Below are 13,522 nucleotides of genomic sequence, written 5' to 3'. Positions count from 1 at the left end.
GCTGACACTCCAACCACACTGGCCAGGGCAAAATGTACTTTTTGAAAATCAGTGCAAGCTTACTAGCCTATGAAATGAATGGTACCCCTTCTTGCTATGCAGTACACAGTCTGCTCAATGTTACCAAGAGCCTTGAAGTAAGCAGCTTTCCTTTTATCTAAGGTCTTTTATTTTTATTTTTTTGAGATGCATGAATCATTTTAATTTGCTGAATGTGTGTTATGTGCCGTTGAGTTAGCTCCTACGCCTGATGACCCTATGAATGAGTGACGTCCACAATGTCCTGTCCCCAACAGACCTACTCAGATCCTGTAGACTCATGCCTATCACTTCTCTCTTTTTTTTAGAGGACGTTTATTAAAGCTGAGGAGAGTGAAACAAGGAAGGGCCTAGGATAGAAGAAGCAATAGGAGAGAGAGACTAGGTGCTTTGACTCATTAATAAGTCGGAGAAAAGGGGCCTTGGGGACAGGTTCAGGGGGGTTGCCTAGGACCAGCTGCTAGGGCTCATTGCTCCCTGGTTGCAAGTCTAGTGTGGTCATTAGAATTTAGGGGATGCTTACCTGTGGGGGAAGGGAAAGACGCCGGCATGCTCCTGGCAGATAGAGCGCTCCCCGTTTATCTGAGGTCTTGTGAACTGGGGATGTTTCTTCAGTGATGTGGAAATAGTGCAATGGTACAATCTGCCTTTCTCTCTTGAATCTATTGGCACTGACCCTTTTATTTATAAACTAAGATGTTATAAAAATATAAAGGCTCTATCCTAGAATGGATTATGGGATCTGAGTTTTGGACTCCACCTTCCCAGTATTCCTGTCCCTACAGTCACTGCAAACAATCTGAATTCTAGTAGGCAATACTAGTCATTTCTACATTTTTGTATGTGCCCAACTTATTTCTGCAGCCAAACATTCTCAAGCTTCCAAAAGACCTTTGGCTGTATTGACTTAAGTTCAACTCAACCCCACTTTTCCCATTAAAATTGCTTCTGTTTGCTTCTGGTTTAGCTTTCTTTTGTACGTGGAATTCATCTCCTTATTGTCTGAGATCTTAACAAAGGCCCAGGGAGTGTTCATTTGGGCCTTTGGGCTCACGCTCCTGGTCATAGGAAGAGAAACACCTCTCTCTAACACAGCGGTTCTCAACCTGTGGGTCCCGACCCCTTTGGGGGTCAAATGACCCTTTCACAGGGGTCGCCTAAGACCATCGGAAAACATATATAATTACATATTGTTTTTGTGATTAATCACTATACTTTAATTATGGTCAATTTGTAACAGTGCAATTGGGGGTCACCACAACATGAGGAACTATATTAAAGGGTCATGGCATTAGGAAGGTTGAGAACCACTGCTCTAACAAAACCTTCTCATCCTCACAGATCTCTGACTTCCTGCTGCTCCTTGCACTTTCCAGGGTCCATTCTTATGATTCTCAATGGAGAATGAAAACATAGATTCATAATGAAAACCAGCCCCCATCGGCCACTGATTCTCAAAAGACGGAGGCTGCCCTTACCTGTTCAAAATGCCCCAGGTGAAACATCAGAGGAGGATCCTAAACGGCCCCCTGCCCAACAAGAGCCTGGTCAAGCACAGGCCTCCAATGAGGTGGCAGAGTCCACCTCTTGCAAGTTTCCGGTTGGGATCAAGATTATTAACCACCCCACTATGCCCAACACCCAAGTGGTAGCCATCCCCAACAATGCCAATATCCAGAGCATCATCACAGCATTGACCGCCAAAGGAAAGGAGAGTGGCAGCAATGGGCCCAACAAATTCATCCTCATTAGCTGTGGGGGAGCCCCCACTCACCCTCCAGAACCCCAGCCTCAAGCCCAAACCAGCAATGATACCAAGAGGACAGAAGAGATCACCAAGACCCCGGGACCAAAACCTGCAGCTACGGATGGGAATCTTCCTAGACTTCCTGGAGCCCTTCTTGGGCAGAGATGGGAGAACTGTGGTATGTGGTCTGCAAGGCAAAGGGGTGTGGAGCTCAGCCTTTCCCTTTCGGTGGCAAGGACTGCAGTCAGTCATGTTGATGCCTACAACAGGTAGCATGTAGCCTGACCCAGGAGAAAGTCATTCTGAAACCTTCACCCAGATCCTTTGGGCACTGTCCAAAGGGTTGTAATTATCATTTAGCACTTCTAATTGCCTTCTTTATATTGGAAAAGGATTTCTTTATTGTTTTTGTTTATCTCTCCCGTTGACTGTATAAAGAAGTAGGGATCTTTATCTATCTTAATAAAGGAGAAAACTGAAGCATGAGGAGGAAAAGTGGTTTTCTCTGTGCAGATACTTATAAACTCTTTTATAAGGTTGCCTTGACTGATCTCTAAGGGTCAGTGTGGCCCAGATTGAAATGCAACTTGAAACTGTGCTCCTGAATTTCTCCTGAGATCCATAATGGGGTGGAGTTCCTGAGTGCCACAGTAGATTCAGCATGTATTCATTCCCTTGACCCTAAGGATAGAGCTCTTGGAGAGGTGATCCCTAACCACCAATTTTGATGGACCTGCTGGCCATCAGATCAGGCAGCTAAGTGACATCTTGAATTATTTCCCCTCTAGCTGGCAGTGAGGCAGCAGGCTGCACTCTTAACACCAGCTTGACCAACATCCAGTGGCTTGGAAAGATGAGTTCTGATGGCCTGGGCTCCTGCAGCATCAAGCAAGAGATGGAAGGAAAGGAAAATCAGCACTTGGAGCCGAGTCAGGTTAAGGTGAACTGTCACTCACTAGGGACATGAGAGCCATGCAGGGAACTTCTAAGAAGGGAAATGGACCAAGTGGCCAATGCAGCAGAATTTCCAAGTTCTGGTATTAGCGTTCACTTAGTGCAATTCTGTTTAACCTTTGAGCTACCTTTCTGCTTGGGATCTTTCTCCCCATCTGCAAAACTTCCTTGAGGGCAGATTCCTCTGGCTCAGCGCATTCTGTCAGCACTGAGTTTAGTACTCCGCCCTAAGGTATTCAGGAAATGATAAAAAGGTCTTAGTTTGGAAAGCCAAACTTGAAAGAAACAACCCGATGGTATGAAAGAAATATAATTCTTAACCAGATAGTTTTCTTATATATTACTAGAAAATAAAGTAAGTTAGATGTTAATTTTAAATATTTCCCCAGCAATCAAAATTGATTTGACCTAATTGTGTGGCTGGGGTTGTTTTTCACAGTTGCCACACACCTGGATTCTGTTGTATATCCCTTTTAATCATCCATGCCACAAGCTTTAAAAGTAAAAAGTTGCATGGATATATACATAAGTAAAAATTGAGCTGTTCACTTATAACGTGTATACTTGATGAAGTTATTTATATAAACATATCAAATAAATATAAACTTACAAATATAATAAAACTCAATATTTTTTAAAGCTTAATATTTTGAAATGTGAATGATCAGATCCTTGCCTAAGACTTAGTCAAATTTACACTTTGTAGACATTTTTCTGTCCTGTACTCAGAAATATTTCTCTCACACAAACATTGAAAGGAGATGGGTTTATTCACATCAGGAGAAGGAATTAGAGTAAGACCTAGGTCTCATGGGCCCCAGGTATGAAAAATGGGTGTGGTGGTTGTTGTTTTTTTAATTTATTTAGAGAGAGAGAGAAACATCCATTTGTTGTCCACTTATTTATGCATTCATTGATTGCTTCTTATATGTGCCCTGACCAGCGATTGAACCTGCAACTTTGGCATATTGGAACGATGCTCTAACCAACTGAGCTACCCAGCCAAGGCTCCATATGGGTGTGATTTTGTATAAAATTAAAGTTTTATGAATCATAACATATACCCAAACTTTCCTGGGAGATTTCAACTACCAAAAACTGGACACTTATTATTGGGAAATATCTTCAACAAAAATAACAAAGACAGAGAAGTGGTTCTACATTGTTGGACTGGATTGGATCATCTCTAAGATCCTTTCTAATTCTAAACTTTTATTCTATGGAATAAGTGGTCTGGGATGAGTTTGTTCCTAGTGTGATTTTTGTGGGATAAGAGGTTTTTCTGGGGAATGTTATTCAAGGGGGGCTGGAGGAGGTCTTGTGAACTCTTCCATGTCATTCCCTTTTCTCTCTCCCTCTGGTTTCTCATAACCCTCAGGTTGAGGAACTCCCAGGAGGATCAACATCCTGGCAGGACTCCGTGTCTGAGCGGCCGCCGTACTCTTACATGGCCATGATACAATTCGCCATCAACAGTACCGAGAGGAAGCGCATGACCTTGAAAGACATCTACACGTGGATCGAGGACCACTTCCCCTATTTTAAGCATATGGCAAAGCCAGGCTGGAAGGTACTGTGTTCCATAACAACCCACATGGAGGTCACTCTGGTCCGACAGTTTGTCTACACAGATGTCCAACACTTGATGTCTGGTGCTCTGAGAGAATATTAAAGGATGCTAGAACTATAACCAGTTGTATCTTTTGGATTATGACTTGATCCTGCTGAATCCAGCCAAAATCATCAATAAGAACTCTGCAGCCACTTTACCTGTCACTACCTAAGGTTTACCAGGACTCTTCCATGTAGCACTGAGCCCAGTTTTGTGCTACATTGAACAGCAGCTGGAGTGACTAAGTAGCTTTCTGAAAAGATCTTTTAAAAACAATGCTATCTGTGAGGATTCACCTCTAATGTCACATAATATTTCTAGAAGGCAGGGATTTTCTTTCATTTTATTGATGGGAAAACAGATGCCTGGGAGTCACTAGGTCACACTACATTGTCAGAGCCACAACTCAGGTCCTTTGACATACTCAGCTTCAAGCCAACGTTTTTTTGTTTTGTTCTCCCCACAATAGAACTTTTAACTTCACATTCTTACCTCAACTAAATTTCCAAGTTTCTTATTTCGTTCTTTTTTAAAAAATATATTTTTATTGATTTCAGAGAGAAAGGGAGAAGGAGAGATAGAAACATTGATGATGAGAGAGAATCATTGATTGGCTGCCTCCTACATGCCCCCTACTAGGATCAAGCCCGCAACCTGGGCATGTGCTCTTGACTGTAATCGAACCTGGGACCCTTTAGTCTGCAGGCCAACGCGCTATCCACTGAGCCAAACCAGCTAGGTCCCAAGTTTCTTATTTCTTTACTCTCCTAAATTGTTATTGATTATTGCTTCAAAGTCTCATTCCTCTTTTCTAGCTCTTGACAGCTATCCAGGTCTTTTCTTTAACACAAACCTAAGAAATGGTACCGCCTTTATCCCCGTAGGATAGATGGGTTTTTGGCTGAGATGGATGGCTCTGCAGTGTGGAGGTAGGGATAGAATTGGACACTCGACAGTCTGTGCTGGGTACAGTGGATGAGGCCTGAGGCTCATATCCCCTTAGGAAACATCAAGGGTGATGTTTCTGTAGCTAAAATAGCTGGTAACCGGTTGTCTCTTCTTTCAGAATTCCATTCGCCATAACCTTTCTCTTCATGACATGTTTGTTCGAGAGACGTCTGCCAATGGCAAGGTCTCCTTCTGGACCATTCACCCCAGTGCCAATCGTTACTTGACCTTGGACCAGGTGTTTAAGGTGAGTGTCCTGGTTTCTTCTAAATGGGGCCAGAGTTGGAGGTTGTAATATCCATCTCAAAAAGAAACCAGTGTTCCTTGTCATGATCTTATCTGATCTGGGGAGAGTTAGATGCCAGCTGGCCCATAGGTGATTTGCATAAAACTCAATGAATTAAGTACAGTTGACAAATACCAAAGACCCACTTTAGTACTAGACCAGGCCATAGAGAGGACTACTTGGTCCAAATAAGAGGACTTCCCAGAATAGCATTTCCCTAACTGCCCTGTGGATAAGAACTGCCTGGGATACTTATTAAAAAACAGCTGCCCATCCTAGCACGTTTGGCTCAGTGGATAGAGCATGGGCCTGCAGACTGAAGGGTCCCAGGTTCGATTCCTGTCAAGGGCACATGCCCTGGTTGTGTGCTTGATCCCCAGTAGGGGGTGTGCAGGAGGCAGCCAATCAATGATTCCCTCTCAGCATTGATGTTTCTATGTCTCTCTCCCTCTCCCTTCCTCTCTGAAATCAATAAAAATTTATTTTAAAAAAAACCCACACAACTTCCCAAGCCCCTTTCTTGGGGCTTCTGATTCAATGGGTCTAGGATGGGCCCAGAAATACGTTTTTTTAACAAGCTTCTCAGGTGATTCTTACAGAAAAAGTCTAAGAAACCTTGTTTTTTAAAAGCCCTTCTTTAGGCTAGAGACCAGAAACCGAGCCAACTGAACAACTCTTTAGAAGTGATTGTTTTGGGATTTCAGAGTGCCCATAACCATTCTGTTGGGAGGGACAGTTGACCAGGGTGGCCCTCAGCATCAGGCAGGAATAGGTGTTTTTCCCAATGTGGTCAGATTGATTGACCATGCTGGTGGTAACTTCATCTCATTTCTCTCCCACAAATGCCTGCCCACCACAGCCACTGGACCCAGGGTCTCCACAATCACCCGAGCACTTGGAATCAGTAAGATTCTTTCCCTCTGGCTCGGGGTTTGGCCTTATTTTCCTTTCACGGCTTAGCATGGCTTTAGCGGACAGGGACAAGACTGCCAGCCCTAAGTACAGAGCACCAAGCTTCTGGAGTGAGGAAATGTGTGACTGTCACCTCATCTCCCCAGAGGAGGGCCCACTTCTCCCTCCCCTCACATGGGCGATCATGAAGGTGCACTGAGCAGAGCGGGCGTGGCAGGAGGATATGCCATGGGCTTGGTGCAAGATAGCAACCACAGTGCATGGCATAGGACTGGCAGGAAGCAATGTTTTCTCTCACTTTCGTCCTGGCTTTTCTTTGTCACTCTTAGAACTACATGCGTTAGCATCCCCTGGGGGTGGTGAGGACATGGATGAGGTGCTAGGACCTGTCACCATAAACCTGTGTGCTGCCCACCTTTCCCACTAACCAGGCTTGGTGGCATTGCTCACCTGCATCCTCCCAGAGCAGCTTTGGTTTCTGGGCTGTTCGTTAGCTCAGTGCATAGTACCAGAGCAGCTGGTGGGTTCTCCCGCCTCCTCCCCTGCCTTATTAACCCAGGTTTCTCTCTCTTCCTATGGCCACACACAGCAGCAGAAACGACCCAATCCTGAGCTCCGCCGGAATGTGACCATCAAAACTGCACTCCCACTGGGCGCACGTTAGTATGGGAGAGTGGGCCTCAGACCTAATCCTTGTTCTGGGGGCATATTTTTAGGGGATCTGACTCTGGGATTCTGTGCCTGGCTCAAAGGGATCTGTGCCTAGCTCAAAGGGATCTGAGCACAACTCCTGGGATTGAGAAGGGTGTGTCTCTGGACCCATACCCCTTATCTCTCCTATTTCCTCCTAGGGCGGAAGATGAAGCCATTGCTACCCCGGGTCAGCTCATACCTGGTACCCATTCGGTTCCCAGTGAACCAGCCACTGGTGTTACAGCCCTCGGTAAAGGTGCCATTGCCCCTGGCAGCTTCACTCATGAGCTCAGAGCTTGCCCGCCACAGCAAACGAGTCCGTATTGCCCCCAAGGTGAGTGGCTTCTGTTTTCCTCTGAGGATTATGTGCATTGGACCTACATTTGCAACTGCACTCTACTGACTGTTCCTTGAATAGCTTATAAATTAAGTTGGATAGGTAAAACAATGGAAAATTTAATAACATAGGAATTTGACTACAATGTAAGTGTTGTCAGAAGGCCCAAAATACCTGATGAGTGTGTAAGAATTGGGACAAGGTTGTTATGATACACTGGTGGCCCAGTGCACAAATTCATGCACATTGAAAGGAAATTAACTAGAAGAAATATTTTAATATCGCTATTCGCCCTTTCTCTATAATAGAAGTGTCAAACAAATTCACGATCAACGACGGATGGAAACACGCACATGCAATTGGCGCCAGCATGAGCTTTTTATGTATCACACATGCGCGAGTTAACTTAGCCTTTTATAGATAGAGAACAAACTTGCTTAATTAGATCTGCTTTCTGATTTAGCTAAACTTTTTCCAGCCCAGTGAAGCACCCCAACTTCTCTTTCAGGTAATTGTCAGCAACAGAGCAGTAACTATCAACACGAAGCAGATTATTATTGTAGATCACACAGGGAGAACAAAGGGTAAAATATTTAACTGCAGCAGTGTTTGACTATATTCTGTGCAGTGAGAAAACCTCAAGTCATTTTCAAGTTCCACCATTTCTTACTTTTTTTTAGTCGGGTCAGGTTTCTAAGCTTTCTAAATCTCCATTTTCTGGCTAATTAAAAGAAAAGAGGATTCTACCAAGTCTCCTATCTACCTACTCCAGGACTTCTCTGAGGATCAAATGAAATGAGGCATGGGAAAACGCTTCACAGATATTTGGTTACAGTGTAAAGTGTTTCCATCTGGCTATAAGCAAGTGGTATTCCTGGGCTGAAGAAACTGCAAGGAGGCTAGTCGTCACTAGGGAGAGGAAGCCAGGTGTTGCTACTTGATGTCATTACCCAGACGGAGGGAAAGACACTTAGCATATTAGCCTTTTATATAGATCTCAACCTTGGCTGCACATGAGAATCACCTGGGAATCTTTTTAAAATCCTGATTTCTGGGCCTCATCCTCTGGAAATGCTGTTTCTTTGTTATGGGTGGAGCCACAACATTACTAACAAACAGAATTTCCAGAGAATAAGGCCCAGAAATTAGGATTTTAAAAAGATTCTCAGGTGATTCTCGTGTGCTGCCAAGGTTGAGAACCACTGATATGGATAGATAGATGGGCTGGGTGGTTAAAGAAGAATTTTCAAATTTTCAAAAAAGAAAGATCTTTTTTCATTAAAAAAAATATGTTTTTATTGATTTCATAGAGAGAGGAAAGGAGAGGGAAAGAGAGTCAGAAACATCAATGATGAGACAGAATCATCAATTGGCTACCTCCTGCAAGCTCCCCACTGGGGATCGAGCCTACAACCCAGGCATGTGCCCTGACCAGGAATTGAACTGTGACCTCCTGGTTCATGGGTCGGCACTCAACCACTGAGCCACACCAGTCGGGCAAAAGAAGTAGATCTTAGAAGTGGATTTGGGTAAACAGATAAGAGTGGAGAGAGTATAGAGGCAGGAAGTGCCAGTTTGTACCCAGTAATAGTGGAGTAAACTGGTCAGTCTAGCTCAGGGTTTCTCAGCCTCCATACTATTGGCATTTAGAGCTGGATAATTCTTTGCTGGGGGTGGGGGGTAGGGGTGCTGTCCTGTGCACTGAAGGACGTTTAGTGGCATCACCTGGTCTCTCCCCACTAGGTGCCAGGAGCACCATCCCCCTACCAACCATGTGAAAATTAAATTAAAATGTCCCAGACATTACCAAATGGCCCCTGGTTGATAAGCATCATTGGTCTAGTTTGAGAGGAGCGTAAGTTAAGACCATATTTTGATGGGCAGCCAAGTCTGGACCTAACCCTCCAGAAAAGTTTTTGTGAGCAGAAGCTCATCTGTAACAAAGTAGGGAAAAGGCTCCACCCCCTACACTGAGATGGAAACAGAATGGGCTCTGGAGTTTAGAGACTTGGGTTGCTTTTTAAATTATTTAAAAATTATTTAAAATATATGTATAAAATGATACGTACCACCATACATAATTTTACATATGTACTTTAATATGATTATAGCATGTATATTGTTTTTGTTTTAATGAAGTCTTTTTCTCTTTTTCTTCTTTTTGCTTACCCTCTCCCACCTTCACCCATATCACCCCTGCTCCTCAAATAACCGATAATGACAATTTACTCTGCTTTCTTCCATATTTTTATCTATTTTTAGTATAATAGACATACATATATAGTCATAGCCATTTTTTATTGTTGACAGTATTACAGTGTCCTCCACTTTTCCCCCTTTAGCTCCCCTCCACATAGCGCTCCCCTAGCCATTTTATTTACTTAATTATTTTTCAAAATATATTTTTATTGATTTCAGAGAAGGGAGAGAGAGATAGAAACATCAATGATGAGAGAGAATCATTGATTGGCTCCCTCCTGCATGCCCCCACTGGGGATCAAGCCCACAACTCAGGCATGTGCCCTGACCAGGAATCGAACCGTGACCTCCTGGTTCATAGCTTGATGCTCAACCACTGAGCAACACCAGCCAGGACCCCCCTAGCCATTTTACATATACACACACAGCACATGGAACATTGAAATGGGATTATATTACAAGTCACCTGGCACAGCTCTATTTCATTGTCTTTTTTTGTTATTGTTGTTAATCCTTACCTAGGCTATTTTTCCATTGATTTTTAGAGAGAGTGGAAGGGAGAGGGAGAGACAGAAAGAAATATCAATGTGATCGAGACACAGTGATTGGTTGCCTCCTGCATGCACCCTAACCAGGGCTGGGGAACCTGCACCGAGGTATATGCCTTTGACTGGAATCATAATTCATTGTTTTTTAATGGTCACATAATATTCCCTGGTGTGGCTATGTCATAATTTTTCAAACCATTCCACTCTTATGGGCTATAACATTTTGTTTCTAATATTTTTCTCCTATGAACAGCATTGCAATAAATATCTTTGCAAGTATTTTCTTACTAGTGCTTTTATTTCTATGGAATAGGGTCCCAGACATGAGATTGCTAAGTAAAGAGGTATTTTAAATTTTATTAAATATTGCTAGATTGCTTTTCAAAAAATCTGTGATAATTCACATTTCTACTAGCAATATATGACAAGACCTATGTCTTTGCTAGCAATTGGCATTATTAATCTTTTTAATATTTGCCCATCTAATGTACATAAAATTATTTCATCTTTCTTTGCTTATTAGTAAGTGTGAGCACCTTCTTGTTATGTTTATTCACTTGGGATTATTCACTGTGAGATGCTTATTTATGGATGTTGCCTATTTTTTATAGGGTTCTGTTAATAATTTGTGCTAATTCATTTTATTAAAATATTAACCTTCTGTCTTTTAGGCTGAAGATTTTTTTTTTTTTTACTTCCGTTGTTTGTTTCTTAACTGGGTTTATGGTTTCTCTTGCCACAGTAAGATTTTACATTTTTATGTAGTCAAATTTATCTCTTTTCTCTCTTACAGCTTCTGGGTTTCCAGTCTTGGTTAAGAAGGTCACCCTCAGATTGTACATGTAGTCTCCTAGATTCTCTTTCAGGATTTGTATGGTTTTAATTTTTCTTTTATCTTTGTATATGGTATAAAATAGGCATCCAACTTTATTTTTTTCTCAGCTAGATACTAATTATGTCAGCACTATATTAAATGATCTATCTTTTCCCCCTGGAATTGAGCTACCGCCTTCATCATATAGTCTCATATTTAATAGTTTTTAAGAATTTAAAAAGACAAAAAGAGGATTAGTAGCAGCATGTCACTTATTTTAGTCATCATCTTATGTCCCTCCTGGTGACTGGGTTGAATCTCAAGGCTTCAAGAGCTCCCTCTCATCTTGTCCCTACTTCCCTTTCAGGTGCACCTAGCTGATGAGGGGGTCGCTCCTCTGCCCACTGCAGGGCCAGTGAAAGAGGAGAAATTCCTGCTTGGAGAAGGGCTGTCTCCTCTGCTTCCAGTTCAGCCCATCAAGGAGGAAGAAATACAGCCTGGGGAGGAAATGCCACACTTAGGGAGGCCTATCAAGGTGGAGAGCCCACCCCTGATAGAGTGGCCCTCGCCGTGCCCATCTGTCAAAGAGGAGCTGTCTCAGTCCTGGGAGGACGACTCCCCTCACTCGCCCACTCCAAAGTCCAAGAAGTCCTACAGTGGGCTCAGGTCCCCAACCCGGTGTGTGTCTGAAATGCTGGTGATTAAACGAAGGGAGGGGAGGGAGATGAGCCGGTCTCGAAGGAAACAGCACCTACTACCTCCCTGTGTGGATGAGCCTGAGCTGCTCTTCTCAGAGGCCCCTGGGACTTCAAAACCAGCCACAGAGCTCACTCTCCCTTCAGAGCCCTCTGTGCCTGCCTCCCAGCTTGGCTACTCCCAGGAGGAGGGAGGACCTTTTAAGACACCCATTAAGGAGACGCTGCCCGTCTCCTCTACCCCGAGCAAATCTGTCCTCCCCTTGAGCCCTGAATCCTGGAGGCTTACACCCCCAGCCAAAATTGGAGGGTTAGATTTCAGCCCAGTACGAACCCCTGAGGGTACCTTTGGCCCCCTACCTGACTCCCTGGGGCTGACAGATTTCAGTACCACCCCACTGAAAAGTATCCCCCTCTTTGACTCACCCCAAGAACTCCTCAATTCTGAGCCCTTTGACCTCAACGCTGACCCCTTTAGTAGCTGTTCCCCCTCAGAAATGGAAGTCCCCAAGCCAGACTACCCCATGGTTGGGGAGCCACAGGTTGCCAGCCTTCCAGCCAACCGTTCCCTGACAGAAGGCCTGGTTCTGGACACAATGAATGACAGCCTGAGCAAGATTCTGCTGGACATCAGCTTCCCTGGCCTGGAGGAGGACCTGCTCGGCCCTGACAACATCAACTGGGCTCAGCTCCTGCCTGAGCTGCGGTAGAGACCTGACCTTACCCTTGCTGCTCAAGCTGTCCACTCTGGGCCATCCAAGAGTGGCTGGGCCATCCAAGGCCTGAGAAAGGACGGCAAGCAGGGACTGTCCGCCCTCTAGCCCCACCTTGTTATGCCAAGGCAGACATCGTGCCATAGTCACCATTGGGCCCTCTACAAGCCTCGAGGCCCTGGTATCTGAACTCTGTGCCACCCTATGCTCCCCTAGAGAATCTGATTCCTCAATCCCCCTGCGAGAGCTGAAGGGTGGGCATAGCAGAAACAAGGATGAAAAGAGATTAGGAACTCCCCAAACTGTTTGTATTGTGCCCAGCAGTTTCACCTTCCCTGTTCCTTGCAGGGTGTCCTGTAAATAGTGTATATGCTCCAAATTATCCTCTAATTTTAAATGTAAGCTTATTTCCTTAGATCATTATCTACAGACTACCAGAAGGTGGGTAGGATGACAGGGGTTTCACTTTGCTTCTGTTCCACGCTTTCCTCCAGGCCCAAGTTGCCTGCCTCAAGGGTTCTTTACCGTAGGCACCCAGACAAGCAGATCGGCTTGCCAGAGCCCCTTCTACTGCTCTTCCCTCCCACCTCCCCATGTTTCCAAGAAGAAATCCTGGTAAAACTGTCCCATAATGTGTCAAGAGTGGAATTGGGAGTGGGGGGTGGATGCATCTGAGGCAGAGTGTGGGCGCCCAGCTGTGTGCCCACGTGATGTTTCTCTGATAGTGCCCCTAATCATGCCAGAGAGACTAGCACTGATGAGAACCTGGCCTGAGGCTTGAGGAGGCTAAAAGGGTCCTGACCTGCCTGGCTTCCTTAGCTTGCACTGCAGCTTTGCAAAGAGCCACCTGGGCCCCAGCCGGCCATATGCGTGTGAGCCAGCGCAAGAACACTACTGTAACTACTCAATAAAATCCAGGGTGTAAGAGTTTCTCTCTGTGGTGTGTTGGCGTCTGGTCCCTAAGCTAGGAAGGGATTGGGAAAGAAAGTGGGTGACGGTGAAGATGGGCGAGCAAGGTCTGAAGA

General features: G+C 44.5%; 1 protein-coding gene across 12 annotated transcripts; it reads left to right on the top strand.

Annotated features, from left to right (window-relative positions):
- Nucleotides 1-1,462: 1,462 nt before the first annotated feature.
- Nucleotides 1,463-13,421, top strand: FOXM1 (forkhead box M1; the record flags this gene model as incomplete). Of its 12 annotated transcripts, none has more annotated exons than XM_081082451.1 (8): nt 1,463-1,964; nt 2,575-2,726; nt 4,119-4,310; nt 5,419-5,547; nt 6,446-6,490; nt 7,088-7,157; nt 7,350-7,525; nt 11,457-13,421. In XM_081082451.1, the coding sequence occupies 8 exons, from the start codon at nt 1,463-1,465 to the stop codon at nt 12,492-12,494; spliced, it is 2,304 nt and encodes a 767-aa protein (XP_080938577.1). In that variant the 3' UTR covers nt 12,495-13,421. The 12 variants fall into 12 exon arrangements, with proteins under 12 accessions (XP_080938577.1, XP_080938568.1, XP_080938578.1 ...); XM_081082442.1 differs by having other exon boundaries at nt 7,350-7,557; nt 11,414-13,421; XM_081082452.1 differs by having other exon boundaries at nt 1,463-1,968; nt 2,582-2,726.
- Nucleotides 13,422-13,522: the final 101 nt, after the last annotated feature.

The sequence above is a fragment of the Myotis nattereri genome (genome assembly GCF_964212035.1).
Source record: "Myotis nattereri genome assembly, chromosome: 2".
In the NCBI taxonomy this organism is placed as follows: Eukaryota; Metazoa; Chordata; class Mammalia; order Chiroptera; family Vespertilionidae; genus Myotis; species Myotis nattereri.
Note: the sequence above shows the minus strand (reverse complement) of the source record. Positions and strands in the feature narration are given on the sequence as shown.